The following is a 26084-nucleotide window of genomic DNA, read 5'->3' as shown; positions in this document are numbered from 1 at the left end:
CGAGACTAAAGAACAATGGTTTGATTTTGGAGTGTCCTTCTCCTAGAAGAGGTGCTTACCATAGCTAAAGAGTTTCTTCTACCCTTACCAAGTGGAGAGTATCCACTGAACAATTACAGTGCAGTAGTTAACCCCTTGGGTGAAGAAGAATTGTTTGGTAATGTCAGTGTTGTCAAGTGTATGAGGACAGAGGAGAATCTGTAAAGAATAGGCCAGACTATTCGGTGTCTGTGTAAGCAAAGGGAAAGTGAACCGTAGCCAGATAAAGGATCCAATGTAGTACTGTCTGGCCAGTTAAAGGTCCCTATAACTCTCTTAAGACTTTGGTCCATCCTCGGAGACTCCATTTACTCTGAGAGAGAGAGAGAGAGAGAGAGAGAGAGAGAGAGAGAGTAGTCAGGACAGTATACTGAGCGTGTGGTCATTATGAAACACCCAAGTTATTTACAGCCCAGTCCAACTGTGTCTGTTGCCGGCTAGTTGAACTAAATTCCCCCCCCCCCCCCCTCATGCACACGCACGCACTCACAAATCTTACGATTTGCTTCGATCCACCTGTCACATACTATAGAAAGAACTGATGACGTTGGTATGCCTGTAGGGGCAAGGGCATAAATTGCAGTACCCATTCCTGTGCCAAGATAAAGGGTTATGATGACGTGAGAGTTCCTTGGCATGATAATGTAGAGTCTGAGGATGGTATTGGTAGGAGCAGCTGATGTTTACCAGTTAGCTCAAGCTTGCCAACCTGCTTTTCATCTTTTGTGATGTTGTCATAACTCGTGATTGGATTTCTATGTTTATTTTATATTTTACTTTATTATTGTTGTTGTTTTTGTTATTATTATTTGCTAAGCTACAACCCTAGTTGGCAAAGCAGGATGCTATAAGCCAAAGGGCTCCAACAGGGAATTATTATTATTAGTATTACTTGCTAAGCTACAACCCTAGTTGGAAAAGCATGATGCTGTTGTTGTTGTTATTATTATTATTACTTGTTAAGCTACAACCCTACATGGAATTATGATTATTATTATTATTGTTGTTGTTGTTATTTGGTAAGCTACAAAAAGGGAAATATTATTATTACTTGCATAGCTACAACCCTAGTTGGAAAATGCTATAAGCCCAAGGGCTCCAACAGGGAAAAATAACCCAGTGAGGAAAGGAAATAATTAAATACACCACAAGAGAAGTAATGAGAAATTAAAATAGAATATTTTAAGAACAGTAACAACCTTAGAATAGATCTTTCTTAAAGAGATTATGCTTTTGTGGTGTTGATTATGCAAGCACGTGAAAAATTATGTATTTATGCAGTAATAATCTAGATATCGCCTCTAGAGTTCTCTTGCTTGAGGGTACACTTGGGCACATTATTCCATCTAATTTCTCTTCCTCTTGTTTTGTTAAAGTTTTTATATATTCTATATAGGAGTTATATATTTTAATGTAACTGTTCTTAAGATATTCTATTTTTCCTTGTTTCCTTTCCTCACTGGGCTATTTTCCCTGTTGGAGCCCATTGTCTTATAGCATCCTGCTTTTTCAACTAGGGTTGTAGCTTAGCAAGTAATAATAATAATAATAATAGTTCCCTGTTGAAGGCCTTGGGCTTTAAGTATTCTGCTTTTTCAAATAGGGCTGTAGCTCAGCAAGTAGTGGTAATAATAATAATAATAATAATAATAATAATAATAATAATAATAATAATAATAATAATAATAATAATAGTAAGGATAATACTAAAATATGCTATTTCCTTCTTGGAGCTCTTGGACATAAAGCATCCTGCTTTAACAACTAGGGTTGGAGCTTAGAAAATAATAATAATAATAATAATTATAATAATTCCCTGTGGGAGCCCTTGGGCTTATAGCACCCTGCTTTTACAACTAGGCTTGTAGCTCGGCAAGTAATAATGATGATAATGAAAATAATGCACGTATCTTTAAATCCACACACGAACAAAAGACACGTGTGAAGGTTAATATAAACGGCGAACCCTGAATGATATGAAAGACAATCTTATCTAGTTCACTCTTGTTTATGTCGTTTGCTCAATTTGAATTTGTTCCAACACAAGAACTTACCTCGAACTACTTTCATAGGAGTTACCTGGAACCTCCTCTCAATCGACCAGAGTTTTGTGTAGTTTACCCTACTCCCGTTTTCTGTAATGGTAGGCCTAGGTGGAAAATTTGAATTTTAGATTTGAATGGTAACGACTTTTTGGAGTTTCTTTACAAACTTTTCTATAAGGATAGTTATATTGGGTCGATGTTTATTTCAATGTTGTTACTGTTCTTAAGATATTTTATTTTTCCTTGTTTCCTTTCCTCACTGGGCTATTTTCCATGTTGGAGCCCCTGGGCTTATAGCATTCTGCTTTTCCAACTAGGGTTATTTCAATGTTACTGCTCTCAAGTTATTTTGTTTTTCCTTGTTTCATTTCCTCACTGGGCTATTTTCCCTGTTGGGGCCCCTGGGGTTATAGCATCCTGCTTTTCCAATTAGTGTAGTAGCCTAGCTAATAATAATAATAATAATAATAATAATAATAATACCATAGATTAGATAGTTGGAATATAATTTTCGAGGCGGAAATTTAGTACGATCGTGTTTCAGACATTTTTAAGTTCATATCGGTTCTTCTCCTCAAGACATCTGTGCGGTGTAAATGTGTGTAGTTTCACACTCCATTATAGAAAACATTCGCTACACTAGAGTCTCTCTAGTTTCATTGAAGATATTGTTATTGAAATAATAGGGAAACACACTGAGTGAAAACCTCCGCCACGTCAGTTTATTTCTCGAAACCAGCTTGCCTTTCCCAGAATGAATTTAGACGGTAGTCGTATTTCAAGGGGGTGACAACCCTGTGCGAACTCTGGGTTAATTCGGTCGAGCTTTTGCATGACCTTGACCTTTGACCTAGGACTTTCAAAATTGAATCACTTCCACGTCTCAACATAATTAATTCTTGAAAGTTTCACTATGAGTAAAATTGTGCCCAAGAAGCTGTTCACAAAAAGACAAATAAGGGCGAAAACATAACCACCTTCCAAATTCGTTGGCAGAGGTAATAAGAAAGCATATAATTTAACGTTTTGAAACGTCCCTGCCTTGCATTCTGCCGGACTGGGGTTCGAGAACTCCCCCCAAGCTCGAGAATTTCTTGTTCACAACCTCGTCGTCCTTGTGAGTTCACGATAGATTGAGTCAGCATATAGTTCTACCTGCTAAGTCATCAGCAGCCATTGCCTGGCCCTCCCTGGTTCTAGCTTGGGTAGAAGAGGTTTATGGCGCTGATCATATGGTCAGTCTCCATGGCATTGTCATTGTCCCTTGCCTCTGCCATTCATGAGCGACCTTTAAACCTTCAAACGTAACTTGTAAACGTCTAACGTAGACTGCAGTTCGATGCTTTGCAGTATTGGGTGTAACCAGATTACTAAATAAGGTCTGTGAGATGTGATTTTAGCCTCGGTCTACCTGTTGTATTTTCGGAAGCTGTCAAACCAGTATTTTCCTTAGATCTCGTTTGAAAAGCACATTATGCGTCAGTGAAGATGGTGACGTGACTCATTTACGTCAGGTCTCTCCTCTCTCTCTCTCTCTCTCTCTCTCTCTCTCAAGATATATTTAACACTGATATACCTGGTACTCATTTTATGAGCTAATGTATTTGATACGGGTGGACCATTTGGTTAATTTTGTTGTTTATTTGCTTGTGAGCAAGTTTACACAAAAACTGCTTTACCAATTTTGACCAAACTTGGTAATCATGTTGTGTATGATCTAAGGCCAAATCCATTAGAATTTGAAGAATATACATCGAAGTACAAGTAGTTAAGAGCAAAATTAGATTGCTTGGCGTGGCGGGGGCATGCTCTCAACTAAGTGCCCTTATAGTTTTAACTATCCTGGGTGTATATTTGTTGGATATCCTTTGCTTTTTATTGTCATGAGACATTTAGGTCAAGGAGGCGATCCGAAATGAGTAAGGTCTGAGAAGGGATAAAGGGTCCTAGACTTAGAGCATCCTGCTCAATATCTTTACTGTGCATTTTAGTTGTTATGCTGTTTAAATACAATTTGAAGATGGTTGTTTTGTTGTTTAAATACTCTCTCATTATCAGGAAACGATCTAGTTTAGTAGATTACTTATGAAATAATGTTCTTCAGTTAAAGACGCGACATTTGTTTTGACTTGCAATAAAGGTTATCGAACTGCCGTCCTGTGACGTTGCAATGTAGAATGGTTCATAATAACGGGGTCCCGTCAGTCTTGGTCCTCATTGACTAAGAGTCCCACTTATCCTTTACAACCTCGTTAAATCATACAGAATAATGAATGAAGTAGACCCGTGTTATTATTTGCGTTGTTTTGAATTATCAGTTGTTTATATCTAAGGAATTTAATGCATTTTTTTGTCAGGAAGTATTATTAAAAGCCGGCGCCACTCGTGTCGGTAAGGTTGGCACGCCTGCCATCACCTGACTCCAGAACAGTGTTGCCAGATTGGTTAGTATAAAAATCCCCAAAACAACCTAAATATCCCCAAAACAGCCTAAAAAAATCCCAATTTCCACATATATATTCTCTTCTGTCTTGATCACGTAGGCTTTATTAATATAGAAATTACTCAATATACTTCATATAAGTACAAACAAACAAATTCCAATGATATAAAGGCTCGCTCATCTTTGTTTCTTCATAGAACTTTGTACAGATTATCCCCATCAGTCACCCAAAATCCCCAAATCTAGGAATAAATTCCCGTACCTGGCAACACTGCTCCAGAACCGGTGTAGTAAAGTAGGGTTGGCGACTAACAGCATCTGCGATTTGAAAGTTCAATATACCATTGAAGAAAATGTATTTGAACGGTTGAGTGTAGCTGTTCATTCAACTTTTGACATTGCAATTGTAGAAATTTTCATTTTCAATTACTGCTTATCACCGTTTATATAAATTCATTAGGCCTATGTAGATTTTTTTTTCAATTACTGCTTATCACCGTTATAAATTCATTAGGCCTATATGATTTGTATATTTTGAAATAATGTATATATTTTCTACCAGCATATGTTGCAATTTATATAAGCGTTACAATTTTCCATAAGGGCCAACACTTGACTTTCATCTACTCAACTTTTACACAATGCCCATTCATATATATATCTTTTTTTTTATTTCACACAATACTCGTTCATATATAATGAATGCTCATTGAGAAAGAAGTCTTGTGTTAAGAGTTCTTGTTGTCTGGGGACGTGATTTACATTGCATGCATTCTTTGACCTTCGAAGCTAATATACTCCTTGAATGCATGCATGGTATCCAACTACATTTTGAGAGAGAGAGAGAGAGAGAGAGAGAGAGAGAGAGAGAGAGAGAGAGAGAGAGAGAGAGAGAGAGAGAGAGCAAAATCAAGGTATCACAAGCACACCAAATTAGAAAGAAAAGTGAGTTTAAGCTTGTATCCAACACACACACACACACACACAGAGAGAGAGAGAGAGAGAGAGAGAGAGAGAGAGAGAATGCACACATACATATATGTAAATATATACATACTGTATACAAATATAGGTGTACGTTCATCATACTTTTATGGTACATAAATAGCATATAAGCAATACATTAAGCGCTAAACTATCGTTGTCGAAAACGAAAGAAAAAAAAAGATTATATAATAGTACCCTAGCATATTCTCTTCATACAGTTGCCTTGTGTTTTAAATGCTTCTCATACCTTGTACTCAGTAACCCCGCCACTTCTTGTTATACAAGAGAGAGAGAGAGAGAGAGAGAGAGAGAGAGAGAGAGAGAGAGAGAGAGAGAGAGAGCACCGTGTGAATATTGTATCCAACGTATTGAGTAATTCTTGGCAAGCTTTATCTTGCTTTTTGGCATATGCAGTCATATGAAGAGATGAGATATCCAGAGATATATTTTCCTTGGCTAACATTGTTTCATTTTCTACTTGACATTTGAAAACAAATGTCATCAAACTTCCACAAAAACAAATATGGAAATCATATTAATAAGAGGTTATGAAAATATATAAATAACTAAAAAAAATGGAATTTGGTCTCCCAAAAGCATTGCCTAGATGAAAAAGACTTATGAGTTTCTTTCACTATATATCTTTAGGAAAGCTTTCATAACAAAGACTTATGAAATTTCCATTATTTTTATATGGAATTTTGAAAGAATCTGGAAGAGTAGGTCTAGGATATATATATATATATATATATATATATATATATATATATATATATATATATATATATATATATATATATATATATATATACACTAGTTATTACTAGCTAAGCTACAACCCTAGTTTGAAAAGCAGGATGCTACAGTACAAGCCCAAGAGCTCCAACAGGGAAAATAGCCCAGTAAGGAAAGGAAATTAGGAAATGAATATCCATATATGAGAAGCAATGAATAAAATATATAAAATATTTTAAGTTCAGGCAATCTACAATGAACAAAGTATTAGAAATATAACTTAGAATGGCAAACTGGGCTTTCTCTATCTCCAAAAATTAAATGATCAGCAAATATTTGTCTGATATGACTTTGAGAAATGGGATCTTCGTTCATCTCAGAGACTTTGGGATTTTCGTTCATCTAAGGGACTTTGGGATTTTTGTTCATCTAAGGGACTTTGGGATTTTTGTTCATCTTAGGGACTTGAGGATTTTCGTTCATCTTACAGACTTTGGGAATTTTGTTCATCTTAAGGGACTTGAGGATTTTCGTTCATCTTACGGACTTTGGGATTTTCCTTCATCTGAGAAACTTTGAGATTTTCGTTCATCTGAGAAAATTTGGGATTTTCGTTCATCTCAGAGATTTTAGGATTATCGTTCATCTTAGAGACTTTGGGATTTTCGTTCATCTGAGAAACTTGGGGATTTTCGTTCATCTTAGAGACTTTGAGCATCACATCAACTGGAGTAAGTCATCTCAACTTTTTTAATTGTCTGTACATACAGGAGAAAGATTCTTGGCTATCATAAGCCGAACCAATAACGTGAACTTATCCGAGGGACAGTGAAAAGCATAGTGGACAACACCCTTCTGATTCAAACAGTCAAAAGGGGTATCTAGCCAATTGACCATCTTAGATCAAAACTTGAAGATAATGAAACTATAATTGCTTTTGGAGGAAATTGAATATGGTAACCTGTACCCTAACTAACAATAACCTTTTAGATAAACAATGAATTAACTTTTCCAGACACATATACTGCTAATTTGAACTTCCTCTCTCGTATTACGAAGAGATGGGTACCAGTGTGTACTGGTTGAAGTATAGTAATTAATTTTTGTTTCTTTTGTGGATCTTTTTAAGAAGCATTAAACTGTTTGATTATTGTTAGAAGATATGCATATACAGTAGTTTATATATATATATATATATATATATATATATATATATATATATATATATATATATATATATATATATATCAAATAAGCCATATATTTTTTATACATTAATGTCTGGATTCTCTTAACGACCTCGGGATCAGAGCCCCAGGCGAAATCTTACAAAGACAAGAGCTTGTGACTGACCCGTACGAGGGTTCGACTCCCGGCTGGTCACAAGCTCTTGTCTTTGTGTGATTTTGCCTGGGGCTCTGATCCCGAGGTCGTTAAGAGAAAAGAGACATTAATGTATAAAAATTATATGGCTTATTTGAATATGAAAAACACGTCTAAGTGTGCAAAATTTATCATATATATATGTATATATATTTATATGTATATCTACGTATTTAGTATTTTATATTTAGGTAGTTGAGCAGTATAGAAATGCTAAGAATAAATGGTTTAAAACTTGCATCTTATCCATTCAGTGTAACAGAAAATTTTACCAAATTTTTAACACATGAGAACATAACCTTATTATTTTTCTTTTCGTTTCCAGAGATGGCGTCTCTCCTGCGCTTCTCGCTGACCACCTTAGAATCAGCTGGGAGTGGCAGAGGGCGGATGGTATGTGCCCTCCGAGGTTTGCGAACTCATGCGAGACTATGCGAAGCAGCAAAACCTGCTGAGCCTATTCCCGGTATCCCATATAAAAATATCACTATTGGTGTGCCAAAAGAGATCTGGCAGAATGAAAGAAGGTAAGGCATTAAATGATAGTGAGTATTACATTATACCTGTTGTTCAGTACGTAATTTAGAACATGAAATACACTACCGTAAACTTGAACCCTAGAATACAGGTTTTGTAAGTTTTATATTTTCTGGGTCGACCTGTGAGAAGGAGTTATCTAAATGGAAGACAGCCTGTGAATAGTGGTTTTCACACGCCCCTGATGTATACACAACACTCACGAGGTGCTCGCGCGAGGGTAGTAACCTCTGCATTCCATGCTTTCATCTTTCTCTGGTATATTTGGAAGACTTATATCAGAAAAAGTGTAAAGAAGGACTTTTTCACCGAGCGTCACAGGTCTCTCCCCAGAAATAGATTTTTCCTTCGTCAAAATCCCTTTAATTTTTCCATACATATCTGTAATTCAACATGTAATTTAGACAAAGTACATTTCTGTACGCTTGACCACCGTATAATACTGTACAGCTTGAAATTTTAAATTTCAATTTATTTTATTTAGTGCAATTGACTTGTATTTGTTCTTAATCCTGTTGCTCTCCTTGGTACTAAGCTGACAAAAATGTTTTCGCTTAGAGTGGCGCTCGCTCCAGCAGCAGTAGCGGCCCTTACCAAGAAGGGTTTCAATGTTGTCATCGAGTCGGGAGCTGGTGCGGAGGCCAAGTATCCAAATGCTGCCTTTGAAGAAGCAGGCGCTAAGATCGTGGACAGAAGCTCAGCATATTTATCAGGTTGGTTTTATAATTTGAATTGAAGGTTACCTATGATAACTTTATATTTATTGCTTACTGTATAGACAAACAATTTTATCCCTATGCCTCCTAAAATATACAAGCATGCCTATATCTGTGATATATTCATGCCTTTACTTAATTTTAGATATAATGAGTATATTCAAAGAAAGTTTTTACAAATTTGAACTTCAAGTTTTCCCATTTGCTGAAAAGTTTAACGCTTTGAACAATCACTGTTCATTATATCTCGCCTTAATTACCTCATCATGCCATTTTTATTATACCCTTTCATTACTTTTAACCCTTTTACCCCCAGGCTATTTGGAACTTTCTAACCTTTAACCGCCAGGGGTTATTTTTTTTTCAAGCACATTTTGCAGCATATTTTTTTTAAATTGCTCTAACAGCCTTAATTTTCGTCATAGAGAGGTCAGGTTGGTCTCATTCTCTTGGAAAATGCCTGAAGTTTCTCAAAAAATTAGCAAAAATAAGCAAAAAAAATGTAAATACTAGTTTTTTTGCAAGGACGTACTGGTACGTCCATGGGGGTAAAGGGGCGAGTTTTGTGAAACGTACCAGTACGTCCTTTTTGGGGTAAAAGGGTTAAAATGCAGTAAAATCTTTAGTTCTTTCAATGTTGGGTTTAAAGATTCAAGGGATACCAACTCGGAGTGAGTTGTGGGCACTTGGTGTTCTTCGTTGTCCAGTAAACGGCTAAATGCCGGTTTCCATCTACGGTGCGTTAGTGCGGTAATAGCATCGTTGTAAGGTAGTTTTTCCTGTTTACAGATATTGTACTGAAGGTCCGTCAGCCATCCCTAGAAGAGGTTGATCTACTGAAAGACAGTGGAACTTTGGTGTCTTTCTTGTATCCAGCACAGAATAAGGAATTGATTGACAAGATGGCAGAGAAAAAAATTACTGCTTTTGGTTAGTGAATAAACTTTTTTTCAGTCCACTATGTGTCTATAATAAAGGTCCAAATTTTTTTTTTAATCTACCATGTATCTAAAATAAGGTCTAACCCTTCGGCAACTAATTATGCAGAGAATCAGAGTATAATACAGTTTGCTGATTTCAAGAATATTGTAGTCCCATTTCAAACTTATATGTTTTTTCAGAACAAATTCAAACTGTTTAGGCATACTGTATTTGATATTACAAATATTTTGAGTGATATAGTATTTAAGGTGAGAGATTTTTGAAGGTTTGCTCTAAGAGGTACTATATCACTTTGCAATGCAAAGCGGGTACCAACCAAACTCTGCTGAATCCCTCGTCAGGCTGGGAGTAGCGAAGAGAGGGAAAAGTCCCCCTTCTTCTTCTTCTGCTTCTTCTTTTTTTTTTTTTTTTTTTTTTTTTTTTTTTTTTTTTTTTTTTTTTTTTTCGTCAGGCTGGGAGTAGCGAAGAGAGGGAGAAGTCCCCTTTTGTTCCTTTTTTTTCAGGTCAGCTACCAACCAAAATTGGGGGAAGGGCCTTGGTAAATAGGTAGATAGACTGTATAAAGTATGATGATTATAACGTCATGTATTTTGTTTTCCAGCAATGGACTGTATCCCAAGAATATCCCGAGCGCAGGTATTTGACGCTCTAAGTTCCATGGCAAATATTGCCGGTTACAGAGCTGTCGTGGAGGCGTCCAATCATTTTGGTCGCTTCTTTACAGGTAAGCCGTTCAAATGACTTCATATACAGTAACGTATTCTTTTGTTTCTGTATACAGTGTGCTGAGCTTGTTTGAAACATAGACTTTACTTTGTCTTTTTAGTCTGTATTTATACCGTATGTTAATGATGCACCCAAATGTTTTCATTGTGTTCGTTTTATTTTATAAAGTTTATGGACTTTCAAAATTATCAAGATACTGTTTGGTTTCAGCTTTAATTGAATATCTTTCTGACAAATTTGATTGTGAGAGAACGTTAGAAAAATTTTCACAAACCACTACTATTTATGGTTGGATAGGAATAAATTTTTTAATGGATCTTAGATATATTGTAAGTGTTACACATATTGGTAGCATTACTTGTACAGCATATATTACTTTAGAAATGTTCTTTGCGTATGCTGTATCGCCTGTTTTCAATTTTATCATATTTGAGTGACATTCTCGATACTAGACATGTTTATTTTTCAATTGTGTTACATTAGTGCTTTAGCAATTAACATTTTGAAATTACATTGTTACCATTTTCTTCAGGTCAGATTACTGCTGCTGGTAAGGTACCCCCTGCCAAGGTTCTGGTTATTGGCGGTGGTGTAGCTGGCTTAGCGGCTGTTGGTCAGGCTAAGAACATGGGTGCCATCGTTAGGGCTTTTGACACCCGAGCAGCTGTCAAGGAACAGGTGGAATCGTTTGGAGCTGAGTTTTTGGAAGTTAATATCAAGGTATGTAAGAATTGATTCATAAGTTATTGTTTAATGGTGAATACAATTTATGTCAGCTAAGATCATCTTTCCAGGAAAGAGTTCAGTACTCTATTTCCCTTAGAATGTAAGTAAAAATTACTCAATGATACATGATAATTTGATCGTTCATACAAATGTCGCAATCAAATAGGTGTCTTTCTTGAAACAATTAAGGTATAAGTCCTTGTTACAGTGAAGCATCCCTTATGTAAATGAGCTACTTTAATTCACTACATCATTCACTGCTATTCAGTGCTCTGCAAAGCTGATAGGGTTATTTTTTCCAGTGTTTGCAATGGTGTAGATTTTATCTTTAGATTATCAAATGGAATAATTTTTAGTTCATTCACTATAGGAACAAGGAGCCCTGCCATACATCCTTTCAATAATACTGATGTTGGAAAGCGTTTTTTGGTGTTGATCTCAAAAATGGTATAACTTCTCGTTAGTGTTTTGGTATTAGAGTTCAAAGTAGTATATTATTATTATTATTATTATTATTATTATTAAATACAAAGCTACAACCCTAGTTGGAAAAGCACGATGCTATAAGCCCAGGGGCCCCAACAGGGAAAATAGCCCAGTGAGGAAAGGAAATAAGGAAAAATAGAATATTTTAAGAATAGTAACAATATTAAAATAAATATTTCCTATTTAAACTATAAAAACTTCAATAAAACAAGAGGAAAAGAAACTAGATAGAAAAGTGTGCCCGAGTGTCCCCTCAAGCAAAAGAACTCTAACCCAAAGCAGTGTAAGACCATGGTACAGAGGCTATGGCACTACCCAAGAATAGAGAAGAATGGTTTGATTTTGGAGTGTCCTTCTCCTAGAAGAGGTGCTTACCATAGCTAAAGAGTCTCTTCTGGTGGTTTGTCCCTTGGGTAGAGACCTTTGTAATTAAACATGTACATTATACAGCACTTTACTGACAGGGTCCCATTATGCAGGTTTTTATAAGGCTTAGTTTATGATTATTACATATTTTTACTTTTCTCTCTGTTTTATACATCAAATGGTTTTATAAAAACCATTTTCCATCCTCCTACCTACCCTTTAGTTATGGCAATACCAGTATTCTCATTAAACTAAAGTAGCACCTTCTAGTTTATAAAGTTGGCTGGCATACCCACACCGATGAGACTCACCCGGCACATCACGGAGGGCATTGGGAGGCCGTTGACATTTTGGGAGGGAGGGCGGGGTTAGACTATAAGAGAGGAAAGGGAATTCTTATTACTTTTTTTATTTAAGATCAGAGATCCATAGCTCTAAAAGGTAAGCATGATGAACATCAAATAAGTATGGAAATAAAAGAAATTTAAATTTTCTTTTCTTAGATATTCATTATTAATGGAAAAAAAGTATTTTGAATGAACAAGGGGTAATTTCAAAGAATATGTATTTTCTGTAATTATTTTCATTGCTATTAATTTTGACATAGGGCACTTACTATGAATTTTAAAACTTGTCAAGATTTTATGTATATTGTGAAATGTAGCAAAGTAATCATTTTTGTTTTCTAAATTTCCAAAAGTTGAATTATTTAGAAATGTATCATGGTTATTTTTCTGTTACAGGAATCTGGTGAAGGTACTGGTGGTTATGCAAAGGTCATGTCAAAGGAATTTATTGAAGCAGAAATGGCTCTATTTGCCAAACAGGCCAAGGAAGTCGATGTTATCATCTCTACTGCTCTCATCCCTGGACAGAAAGCACCAGTACTGATTAAAAAGGTAATAAAACTTATTTTTTTTTCCTCGAGAGACAAAAGCCTTCGATAGTCGGTGTAGGTAGGTAATTTGATTAACCCTTTTACCCCCAACGCTATTTGGAACTTTCCAACTCTTAACCTTCAGGCATTTTTTTTTTCCAAGCACATTTTGCAATATATTTTTTTTTTAAATTGCTCTAACAGCCTTAATTTTAGTCAGAGAGAGGTCAGGTTGGTCTCATTATCTTGGAAAATGCCTGAAGTTTCTCATAAAGTTATCAAAAATATGCAGAAAAAATGTGAAAACCAGTTTTTTGCAAGGACGTTCCGGTATGTCCATGGGGGTAAAGGGATGAGTTTTGTGAAACGTACCAGTACGTCCATTGGGGGTAAAAGGGTTGATTAGGATGATGCAGATGGCATTATATCTAGAGCTTAAACAAAATTCAAAAGCATTTTTTACTTGTGTGAATTTCAAACTAATTAAAAGGTAAAACAATACCAATTCTATTAGTAAAATGACAGGTAAGGTTACTGTGTTAAAGGAGTTCTTTTTTATTTATTCACGTACTCTACTTTTACATGCATCGTATTATATTATTTTTTTTATTGATTTTAGACATCGGTAGAGAATATAACTGGTGAAGAGGTTAAAAAAAACCTTTGGAAGATGACAAATATAAAAGTACTAGGACCATCTGGTATAATATACAATTTTATAAAAGCAGTACAGTACAGTAATCAACAGAAGGAAGTAGAGAGAACTAATTTCCCATTTTAGTTTCTTAAAGGAAAGAAGTGATATAAAAACATGAAGGTTGAATCTTAGTTTAGACTGACCATTGATTTTAGCAGTATTATTTTGAGATAATGGTAGATCACATTTTTTAAAATTTAGTACTGTCTTGGAAGTTTATCAAAACTTAAGAAGAATCTTAGTTTTTAATTTTCATTTCCATTTCAGGAACACATTGATGCCATGAAGCCTGGTTCAGTTGTCGTTGATCTTGCAGCCGAAGCTGGTGGTAACATCGAGACCACAGTACCTGGCGAAGTATCAGTTTACAATGATGTGACGCACGTTGGTCTTACCGACTTACCATCTCGGCTTTCCACTCAGGCATCGTTTTTGTACGGAAATAACATTTCTAAATTCTTGCTGTCTATCGGAGAAAAAGACCATTTCCACATTAATCTTGAGGACGAGGTAGTCAGGGGATCTATTGTCCTTCAGAATGGCAAGTTGTTGTGGCCTCCACCACCCGTTGAGCCTTCTCCAGTTGCTGTAGCTCCAGGGGCTGCAGCAGCAGCAGTTGTAAAGGAACCTCCTCCACCACCAAACTATTTCAATATTACAATGAAAGATGCTCTTATGTATACATCAGGTGAGACTTGAAAATTATAATTTGCTGAAGGTTGACAGGAATGTTGATTTGTTCAAGCACGGTGTAGTAATAGTTTAGTAGCTCGTTGTAATCTGATGTGCTCAGAATATTTTATCGATTTTCATAATGTAGGATCTTGAACTGTCTTAGAGATAAATAATTTACACAGTTTATTTTTTGTTAAATTTTTAAGTGCTCAATAATAATAATTTAGATTCATGCGCATCAATAGATTAGCTTCAGAAATTGTGTTGATGCTTTTTACGAATAGAACTTACGTGGCAGTTATATATATATAGCTTAAAATATATATATAACTGCCAGGTAAGTATTCATAAAACTTTGTTTTATCATAAAAACTTCATTTTTGCAAGAATATTTTGGTAATTTTTTAAAAAATACAACAACAATTCAGAAATTGCAGGAAAGTGCTTATTATAACTATTTTCCGTTAATTTAACAGGATTGGGTACCCTCGTGTCCTTGGGTATGGGCTCTCCCAATGCGGCCATGACGCAGATGATGACGACATTTGCGCTCAGTGTCATTGTTGGTTACCACACTGTTTGGAATGTCACTCCAGCTCTGCATTCTCCCCTTATGTCTGTCACAAATGCTATTTCTGGTAAGTTTCTATATTTTTTTCTTATACTTTATTGCTGTGATTTAATGGTATGTTAAAGAAACACAAGAAAGGTTAAAAATTTGTAGAGTGCCCCTTTAATTTTTATATCCCTCAGATGTAAACTATTATTATTATTATTATTATTATTATTATTGAGTTAAAAGTAATGGCTGCATCGGCAGAGTTTATTTTCTTATCCAATTTTTCTATTTTCCGGATAATTCTCTTCTCTAGAGCGCTACAATCAGCCAGCAGACTTGTAAAATTCATCAGTCGGGTGAATGACAGAATCGGGAAGACTTTTCAAGTATATTCTCACAAAATACAAGTAAAACTTTTGGTACAAAATAGTAAAAACTGTGAGAATATACTTGAAAAGTCTTCCCGATTCTGTCATTCACCCGACTGATGGATTTTTCAAGTCTGCTGGCTGATTGTAGCGCTCTAGAGAAGAGAATTATCCGGAAAATAGAAAAATTGGATAAGAAAATAAACTCTGCCGATGCAGCCATTACTTTTAACTCAACCTGCCTAAAAGAGGGTCTCCTACCACGATATTATTATTATTATTATTATTATTATTATTATTATTATTATTATTATTAGCTAAGCAACAACCCTAGTTGGAAAAGCAAGATCCTATAAACCCAAGGGCTCCAATAGGGAAAAATAACCCAGTGGGGAAAGGAAATAAACGATATGAGAAAAAATTAAAAATGAAATATTTTAAAAACAGTAACAGTATCAAAACAGATATGTCATATATAAACTATAAAAAGACTTATTTAAGCCTGTTCCACATAAAAACATTTGCTGCCACTATGAACTTTTGAAGTTCTACTGATTCAACTACCCGATTAGGAAGATCATTCCACAAGGTCACAGCTGGAATAAAACTTCTAGAATACTCTGTAGTATTGAGCCTCATGAATGAGGAGGCCTGACTTAGAATTAATCCTTGATTAGTATGGAGCTTCTTTTTCAATCATAAATCTGTTGTAATTTTGTTAGTAATTTGTCATCTTCAGAGTCAACGCTACAGTAGTTTGCGTTTTAATTTTCTAGGTATAACTGCTGTTGGTGGACTGTTGTTAATGGGAGGTGGCCTTTACCCAACCAATGTTATTGAAGGCCTTGCAGCATCCGCAGCTTTCATCTCCTTCATCAACATCTTCGGTGGTTTCATTGTCACTCAGAGGATGTTGGACATGTTCAAGAGGTAGGTTGCTGTTTCTCATTTTTCATAGTCGTCATTAACTTTTTTTTTTCATGTGTGAGATCCTTATTTTTATGCCCAAACATTTTTTTTAGATTGGGATTATAGATTGGCTTATTATATGAGATGCTGCTGCCTCCGATGCCTTAGATGACCGCGGAGGTAGCAGCAGTAGGGGATTCAGCATTATGAAGCTTTATCTGTGGTGGATAATGGGGGAGGGTGGGCTGTGGCACCCTAGCAGTACCAGCTGAACTCGGTTGAGTCCCTTGTTAGGCTGGAGGAACGTAGAGAGTAGAGGTCCCCCTTTTTTGTTTGTTTCTTTTGTTGATGTCGGCTACCCCCCAAAATTGGGGGAAGTGCCTTGGTATATGTATGTATGTATTATATGAGAAATTCATATTGACTGAAGTTTTTTTTTTTTCTGTTATAGACCAACAGATCCCCCAGAATATAACTACTTGTACGGCATCCCAGCAACTGCCTTCCTTGGTGGTTACGCTGCCACTGCCATGGCTGGCTATCCCGAGAGTCACCAATTTGCTTACCTCGCTGCATCCCTCTGCTGTGTGGGTGCCCTGGCTGGGCTTTCTAACCAAAAGACCTGCAGACTTGGCAATACTTTAGGCATGGTAATGAAAATTTTCGCTTCTATGACTTGCTTAGCATTACGGTAGCGGTTTAACTGGCATTTACTTGCGCAGTATTAAGTCAGTACATGTACATTTTTGTCGATGAATTTTGAAGATTTTCTTCTTTTCAAGGCTTAATTTTACTTTAGATATATATTCCTTAACCCTTTTACCCTCAAGGTAAGGTTAAATTTCGAGCACATTTTGCTATATATCTTTTTTAAATTGCTCTAACAGCCTTAATTTTTGTCATAGAGAGGTCAGGTTAGTCTCATTCTTTTGGAAAATGCCTGAAGTTTCTCATAAAGTTATCAAAAATATGCAAAAACGTGTAAATAACAGTGTTTTGCAAGAACGTACCGGTACGTCCTTTGGGGGTGAAAGGGATAATAATCATGGTATGAATAGAAGAGATTAGAGAGAACTAATAACCCTTTTTGATCCCTCAAAGCAAACAAGTGACGTAAAAACCTTTAGGATGTGTTAGTTTAGACCGACCATTGATTTCAGCAGTATTATTTTGGGATAATGGTAGATCACATTTTGGAATATTAGTACTACCTTGGAAATTTATCAAAACTTATAGTAGAATCTTAGATTTTGCTGAATTTGCAAATTTCATGAATGACCAGGTGTGTATGACTTTCTGAGATACACTAGAAAGAAAGTATCTTGAGGAGATTAAGAAAATTATTTGTGTAAGGCTCACATAGTGCCAAATTTGTGCTAGATTATATTTTAAAGTTGCTGAGCTTCAAATTGCATGAAGATAAATGTCACCGGGCTATATATATAGAATATTGTGTATAAGGTTCGAATCTCTCTCTTTTTCAGATTGGTGTGACAGGTGGTATTGCTTCCACTATTGGTCAGTTAGTGCCCTCCACGCCTGTTCTCATGCAGATGTTGGCTGCAGCTGGTTTGGGCGGTGCAATTGGTACTACGATTGCCAAAAAGATTGAAATTACAGATCTTCCTCAGCTTGTGGCAGCTTTCCATAGGTTTGTCGCTACACTTGGCCCTTATTTAGAAAATATCTTTTTAACCCTTTTACCCCCAGGCTATTTGGAACTTTCTAACCCTTAACCCCCAGGCATTATTTTTTTTTGAAGCACATTTTGCTGTATATTTTTTTCTAAATTGCTCTGACAGCCTTAATTTTCGTCATAGAGAGGTCAGGTTGGTCTCATTCTTTTGGAAAATGCCTGAAGTTTCTCATAAAATTATCAAAACTATGCAAAAAAAATGTAAATAGCAGTTTTTTGCAAGGACGTACCGGTACATCCATGGGGGTAAAGGGATGAGTTTTGTGAAATGTACCAGTACGTCCTTTGGGGGTAAAAGTGTTAAATTATATAGTATTGTTATACAGTATTACAGAATTTCATTATGAGATTTTGATACAATATCAGAGATTTATGTTTTGGATTTATTTGCATCTACAAATGTTTGTAAGTTAAGAACCTTTACAAATACAAAACTATGCAATGTAAGTATTATTCCTGTGTTTTATTATTTTTTGCTTCAACAGTTTAGTGGGTGCTGCTGCGGTGTTGACCTGCATATCTACATACCTCCACGACTTCCCTCACTTTGCAACTGACCCTGCTGCCAATGCAATCAAGACTGCACTGTTCTTGGGCACATATATTGGTGGTGTTACATTCAGGTATAGACTACTTGTTTTGTTTTTTTAATGATAGATTAGTTTATTTATTGTTCTGTTTTGCTGGAATGTTTTTAGTAATATACCGTACCTCACTCTAGTCTATAGTGAACTATCATACCTGAGCTCAGATCATATTGCTTTTGACTCCTTGGGTTATTTTTTCTTCTCCTATTATAGCAAAATAGCTTAGACAAGAAGTAGACATCTTGTCAGAGGGAATGTCTGTTCTTGTGTTACCAACTTAGTTCATAGAATGTTTAATACTTGATATGAATACTATTCATAAGCAAATTATTCAGTTGAAATTATTTTTTATGTAATCAACTCAGTATTGTGCTGTGTAAAGTAAGTTCCATCTTACTGAGTAGTTGTATTGCAAGATAAATTTTTAATTCTAAAAGAAGAATTCCTCTCCTTTCATTCCTACAGTGGTTCTTTGGTTGCTTACGGTAAACTTCAGGGAGTTTTGAATTCTGCACCTCTTCTTCTTCCTGGTCGTCATGCTATTAACGGTGGCCTTATGGCTGCTAATATCGGAGCAATGGCTTACTACTTCATCGATCCCTCTTTGAATGCTGGCTTGTCGATGCTTGGGGCAACAACTGCCATGTCAGCCGTTATGGGAGTCACTCTTACCATGGCTATTGGTGGTATGTACCCCAAAAGATGTATTTTGGTTTTAATATTGTTATTGATAGGTCCAGATTTTACTCATGTTTTAGCTTTTATAATTTGTGAAAATAAATCATTGAATAATTTCTTACATTAACAAAGTTAAAGGTTATGGAACAAGACATTGCATGCAACGCCTACCACTTTTTCCAAACGGGAAAAGGAAAATGGAATTGTTAAGTTCGCAGTTAATAACCAGTCAAACGTGCTGCAGATGCAAAGAAAATATCACAAAAAGTTGCATCTTTATTTATATTATTATTAGCTAAGCTACAACCCTAGTTGGAAAAGCAGGATGCTATAACCCCAATGGTTCCAACAGGCTGCTCATAAATTGCAAGGGACCGTAACATTGCCCTATCAAGCAGGAAACTACCCTAGAGACTGACCATATATGCATATGATCAGCGCCCAAGCCCCCTCTCCACCCAAGCTAGGACCAAGAAGGGCCAGGCAGTGGCTGCTGATGACTCAGTAGATAGACCTATAGGCTCCCCCAAACCCCCCATACGTAGTTCACAAGGATGGTAAAGTTGCAGTGACCAAAGAAACTAAGTAGTTTGAGAGGGACTCTTAACTGCAGTTTGGCGTTCACTAGTCAGGGGCGTTACCATGTCGACCAACACAACCCGAAAGGAAAAGAAATAAGGAAACAGATGGAAGAGTTTGCCCGAATAAATGGAATTTTCATGATAAAATATGTTATACATGTGCTCGCCTGATTTTACTATTCATGCCCACCCTCCTCCCCAGACCTAAGATAGAATAGAAAGTTTAGGATAAAGTATTTCTGATTCATATCATTGATAAAGCCAGGCATTCGGTAATCTATTGAAATAAATAGCAACAAAGTGGAGCTTAGAAATATTAGCTATTCATATTTGATCGTTAATTAAGAAATACAGGCCATTCCTGTAACTCACTAGTTTATTATTTATAGGTTCCTAAGGAAATTTTTGTATTTAATCTCTTCCAAAAATTAGCTATTTATTAGACATTGAACAAATGCTGTGTATTGTGTATTATTAACTTATTTCTGTTGTGCTGTCTTAGAATTAAGGTATTGCAAGTCTCTCTCTCTCTCTCTCTCTCTCTCTCTCTCTCTCTCTCTCTCTCCAATAATAACCCCCAAGCCTACTGGTAATTCTTTTAACTTTGTTGTGTTTTGAAGCAAATATTTTAATTCCTAGAAATTCACAGATTTGACTAATCCCATAAATTTTTTCACGAGTAATACGGACATGAAAAATGCATTGAATTTTGACCCTAAAATAGGAAATTCTGCAATCACTTCCGGAAAAGTTAAAATTTTTCTAACAAACATCCTCGATCGTCCTCAGGTGCCGACATGCCCGTTGTTATCACCGTACTCAACAGTTACTCAGGATGGGCACTGTGTGCTGAAGGCTTCATGTTGAATAACAACCTCATGACTGTCGTTGGTGCTCTCATCGGGTCCTCTGGTGCCATCTTGTCTTACATCATGTGCAAGGTATGATTGTGTTGTAGAAATCAAACTGCCCGATTTGCTTTTGCCAAATTTGGAAACATTCATAATTAACTATTGTAATGTTCTTGATACTTTTTATTTTTTGGCCCTTTCTTTATCTGTATTAAATTTAAGATGGATGAATATATATTTTATATGGTAGGAAAATGTGGTTTACTATTGGTTTCCCTAGCCTTTTGCCAAACTTTTCCAGTATCATTCATTGCTATATTGTTCTTGATACTTTTTTTAATTTTTTGCCTTTTTTCTTGGCTTTATTAAATGTAAGATGGATAAACATATATTTTGTATGGTAGGAAAATTTGGTTTTCCATTCATCTCATTATAAAAGTTTCCGTAGCCTTTTGCTAAACTTTCCCTGTAACATTTATAGCCTCATTGGAATGAAATATAAATATTTTATTCTGTCGTACAGGCCATGAACAGATCTTTGCCCAATGTAATCCTCGGTGGATTTGGTACCTCCTCTACTGGTGGCGGAAAACCCATGGAAATCACTGGAACACACACGGAGACGAATGTTGAACAGACTGTTGAAATGATGGTAAATGCAAAGAACATCATCATTGTACCTGGTGAGTGTCGCTATTTTATGATAGAAAATTTGTATATTGCCATTTATGAATGAATAAAACTGGTAGACGAGAATGATCATGAATGGGAGGTAAATCAGTTGTTGTTTGCGGATGATACTGTACTGGTAGCAGACACAGAAGAGAAGCTTGACCGACTAGTGACAGAATTTGGAAGGGTGTGTGAGAGAAGGAAGTTAAGAGTTAATGTGGGTAAGAGTAAGGTTATGAGATGTACGAGAAGGGAAGGTGGTGCAAGGTTGAATGTCATGTTGAATGGAGAGTTACTTGAGGAGGTGGATCAGTTTAAGTACTTGGGGTCTGTTGTTGCAGCAAATGGTGGAGTGGAAGCAGATGTACGTCAGAGAGTGAATGAAGGTTGCAAAGTGTTGGGGGCAGTTAAGGGAGTAGTAAGAAATAGAGGGTTGGGCATGAATGTTAAGAGAGTTCTATATGAGAAAGTTATTGTACCAACTGTGATGTATGGATCGGAGTTGTGGGGAATGAAAGTGATGGAGAGACAGAAATTGAATGTGTTTGAGATGAAGTGTCTGAGGAGTATGACTGGTGTATCTCGAGTAGATAGGGTCAGGAACGAGGTGGTGAGGGTGAGAACGGGCGTGAGAAATGAGTTAGCGGCTAGAGTGGATATGAATGTGTTGAGGTGGTTTGGCCATGTTGAGAGAATGGAGAATGGCTGTCTGCTAAAGAAGGTGATGAATGCAAGAGTTGATGGGAGAAGTACAAGAGGAAGGCCAAGGTTTGGGTGGATGGATGGTGTGAAGAAAGCTCTGGGTGATAGGAGGATAGATGTAAGAGAGGCAAGAGAGCGTGCTAGAAATAGGAATGAATGGCGAGCGATTGTGACGCAGTTCCGGTAGGCCCTGCTGCTTCCTCCGGTGCCTTAGATAACCGCGGAGGTAGCAGCAGTAGGGGACTCAGCAGTATGAAGCTTCATCTGTGGTGGAAATGTGGGAGGTTGGGCTGTGGCACCCTAGCAGTACCAGCTGAACTCGGCCGAGTCCCTGGTTAGGCTGGAGGAACATAGAGAGTAGAGGTCCCCTTTTTTGTTTTGTTCTTGTTGATGTCGGCTACCCCCCAAAATTGGGGGAAGTGCCTTTGGTATATGGATATGGATGAATGAAAGAATGGAAAATGGCTGTCTGCTAAAGGAGGTGATGAATGCAAGAGTTGATGGGAGAAGTACAAGAGGATTTCCAAGGTTTGGGTGGATGGATGGAGTGAAGGAAGCTCTGGGTGATGGGAGGATAGATGTGAGAGAGGCAAGCGAGCATGCTAGAAATAGGAATGAATGGCGAGCGATTGTGACGCAGTTCCGGTAGGCCCTGCTGCTTCCTCCGGTGCCTTGGATGACCGTGGAGGTAGCAGCAGTAGGGGATTCAGCATTATGAAGCTTCATCTGTGGTGGATAACGGGGGATGTCGGCTGTGGCACCCTAGCAGTACCAGCTGAACTCAGTTGAGTCCCTTGTTAGGCTGAGAGGAACGTAGAGAGTAGAGGTCCCCTTTTTTGTTCTTGTTTCATTTGTTGGTGTTGGCTACCCCCCAAAATTGGGGGAAGTGCCTTGGTATATGTATGTATGTATGAATGTCTTACAAAGATAATTCCATTTTTTGGTAATCTGAAAACTGAATATTAGACTTTTCCTTTAAATAAAGATAATCTAATGAATGTTTCCTTCTTCAGGTTATGGTTTGTGTGTGGCCAAAGCTCAGTACCCAATTGCTGAAATGGTAGATGTCCTGAAGAAGAAGGGAAAGAACGTGAGGTTTGGTATTCATCCCGTGGCTGGACGTATGCCTGGTCAACTCAATGTATTGCTCGCTGAAGCTGGAGTTCCGTACGATGTTGTATTGGAAATGGACGAGATCAACGATGACTTCCCTGAAACCGATTTGGTACTGGTCATTGGCGCTAACGACACTGTGAACTCTGCTGCTGAAGACGACCCCAATTCTATCATCGCTGGCATGCCTGTACTTCGTGTCTGGCTTTCTAATCAGGTATGAGGTTTAATTTTTTTTTTTTTTTAATTAAACTTATTATATAGATAATAAAATGGATAGTGCCATAGCCTTTGTACCATGGTCTTTCACCGTCTTGGGGTAGAGTTCTCTTGCTTGAGGGTACATTCGGTCACTTTATTCTATCTTTTCCTCTGTTTTTTAGTTTTTATTGAATATTTAGGAAATATTTATTTTAATGTTACGGTTCTTAAAATATTTTATATTACAGTAATTGTTGATTACTTTTCTTGTAGTTTCCGTATTTCCTTACCCCGCTGGGCTATTTTCCCTGTTAGAGCCCTCAGGCTTATAGCATTCTGCTTTCCCAAATAGGGTTGTAGTATAGCAAGTAAATAGAACAGTGAATAGAACAGTCTTGTAAAGAAATCAGACTAGTTAAACATCTGTCAGAACAGTATAATGTCCATGTTTTAAAATTCATAAATATTTCAGGTTATTGTAATGAAACGTTCCCTTGGTGTGGGTTATGCTGCTGTCGATAACCCCATCTTCTTCAAGCAAAACACGAACATGCTCCTGGGAGATGCAAAGAAGACCTGCGACGCACTCCTCACAAAGTTGAAGGAACATTACGAGTGAGCTTGAGGAACTCTCGCTACTAAGCTAGGCAAAGCTTTGAACCTTTAACAAAGAAGACAAAAATTGGTAAATACACTTAAGAATATCTCAAGAACTTAAATTTAACTTATTTAAAAAGTCCATAATTACATTTTTTATCTTTAAATGTGTAAAAATTGATTAGAGAATTCTAAAGAGGTTAAGAAGTGTTTTCATATCAGATATAGTACAGTAGTGTGCTGTACATATATTTTCTTTATGCCTATAATTAAAGCTTTCGCATTGCATTTCCATATGTAATGGGGAAAGGTGTGAAAAGTTATGTATAATACCTTAAATTTTGTTGCCATACTGTATAAAGGCTGTAATATAATTATTTTCTAAAAAATGGTGAAAATTCGCGGTTTGTCAGCTAAAAGTAGTGAGTGAAGAGCGTTTGATAATGGCAAAAATGATGCATGATGTACATGCGTCAAATGTATGAATGTTTCATGTCCTGTGTTGTGAAAGATAATATTTTAGTTGATAAATAATTAAAATTCATCGTTGCCTTTTCTTATCCTTTGTGATTATTTCCTGTTTGGAGAAAAATAATGATTTGGTTAAAACAATCCGTACTCGGTTAATAAAGTTAACATGGTTGCTTTCTTTACACTTGGGAACAACGTAAAGGACACCTGTAAGTTCATTTTTATTTTTGAAAATATCTTAATTTATTTGTCCTGATTTTTCAAGGTCGGAATGTCCTCTTCGTAGCCTGTAATTTCAATTTAATGCAAATGGCAAATTATCATTTAGTGGTTGAAACAGACCTTTAAAATTAATCTGAGAGAGCAAAAGGAACATTGTATAAAACTCACAAAATTATAATGTAAATTAGCTTTAGTAAATGAACATAAAGGTAATCATGGTAAAGGAAAACTAAGAACCGTCATAATGCATAGTGCAAAAAGAGGAAATTATTTTGAGTTACATCTAATATAAATGACTGCACAAAATAAAAATGTAATTAAATACATTTAGGCAGTCCATGACTTCAAAAACTAGTGGAATGATGACTCTAAACTGGATTAACATGGATGCATGCATATCTATCAGATATTTACTGTACTGTTCGTTATGAAAAAAGTCACTAAATCTTACACCTCTTTAACCTCAGATGGGACACGCCATTCACCGGTAGTCACGGGACTTCAAGCTGTGCAATGATGGCATTATCTCAAAAACAGCATTCTTTTGGCCCCTAACTGCATTCACTCTTTTATTCTGTAGTTTCATTCTCACTTCCTTTCTTTCAATTTGCTGTCTAACTCTTCAAGTTTTACTTCATATTGCAACTTATGTGTTTTCTCCCCTGTCACATAAGGGAACTGAATGGCATCCCAGACCCAAGTGCTGATCAAATTCACAGATCCAATCCAAATGGAGAGCATTTTACCCAATGGTTTTTCTGCTACATCTTGGAATATACAAACATGATGTACGTCAATATTTATAAATTTTACCCCCATAAGGAATTATGAGTAAATGTACAGAATGTCTTGGCAAATTTCACTTACATTAACCAATATCTATACAGAATTGACCATAGATTTTCAAGATGATATATATTTAAAGTATTGTACTTAACAAAGTACTGGAAGAGCAATTTGTAGTACTGTATCAGATTCTAGCAACAAGGTTGCTAATCTCTTAACATTTACTTCGTAGTGGAAATGCAGGTTTTCCCCCAAACGCACTTCTTTACTTAAAAGCTATGCCATATGGCCCAAATTCATAGAGGATTAGATTTTATCTTTCTCAAAATTTTCTAATAATGTACAATATTACTTGAATAGTGCTTCACCTCTTGCCTAAAAGTTATAGTCCAATCATTAAAAGGGATATAACATTAGGAGGTCCATAGAATTTTACTGAATTTTATCTCAAAATGTTTTAGAACATTACAATGCAATGTACAGTTAACAGAAAATAACAAAGGTTTGAATTACATGATAAACAAATCTATAATCAAATGGTTTACCCAGTGATTATTAGGTTAACATTCTTCACTTTACAAAATCTCTTAAGCTTCAAGAATAAAGGATTTTCAATCCAAAAGATTGCATCTAACCATGCGGATAGGGTTAAGAGACTTCCTTCCTAAGGATAATTTGTGTTGAACTGAAAATAGTTTCATAATCCATAGT

At 36.3% G+C, this 26084-nt stretch overlaps 1 protein-coding gene across 1 annotated transcript in view; it reads left to right on the top strand.

Moving 5' to 3' along the window:
* LOC137624574 (NAD(P) transhydrogenase, mitochondrial-like) overlaps positions 1-24438 on the top strand; it is a 61042-nt gene extending 36604 nt beyond the window's left edge. Inside the window, exons 2-18 of the mRNA XM_068355512.1 lie at positions 7958-8159; positions 8728-8882; positions 9675-9815; positions 10429-10551; positions 11086-11273; positions 12875-13030; positions 13973-14393; positions 14857-15018; positions 16084-16237; positions 16668-16866; positions 17701-17867; positions 18398-18535; positions 18965-19185; positions 20548-20699; positions 21133-21292; positions 22997-23313; positions 23770-24438. Of these exons, the coding sequence (XP_068211613.1) occupies positions 7960-8159; positions 8728-8882; positions 9675-9815; positions 10429-10551; positions 11086-11273; positions 12875-13030; positions 13973-14393; positions 14857-15018; positions 16084-16237; positions 16668-16866; positions 17701-17867; positions 18398-18535; positions 18965-19185; positions 20548-20699; positions 21133-21292; positions 22997-23313; positions 23770-23916 (3201 nt within the window). The 5' untranslated portion in view covers positions 7958-7959 and the 3' untranslated portion in view covers positions 23917-24438. The remainder of the gene's footprint in view (positions 1-7957; positions 8160-8727; positions 8883-9674; positions 9816-10428; positions 10552-11085; positions 11274-12874; positions 13031-13972; positions 14394-14856; positions 15019-16083; positions 16238-16667; positions 16867-17700; positions 17868-18397; positions 18536-18964; positions 19186-20547; positions 20700-21132; positions 21293-22996; positions 23314-23769) is intronic.
* Positions 24439-26084: the final 1646 nt, after the last annotated feature.

Source organism: Palaemon carinicauda, chromosome 2 (assembly GCF_036898095.1).
Source record: "Palaemon carinicauda isolate YSFRI2023 chromosome 2, ASM3689809v2, whole genome shotgun sequence".
Taxonomy (NCBI): domain Eukaryota; kingdom Metazoa; phylum Arthropoda; class Malacostraca; order Decapoda; family Palaemonidae; genus Palaemon; species Palaemon carinicauda.
This window is presented reverse-complemented; position numbering and strand designations above follow the sequence as displayed.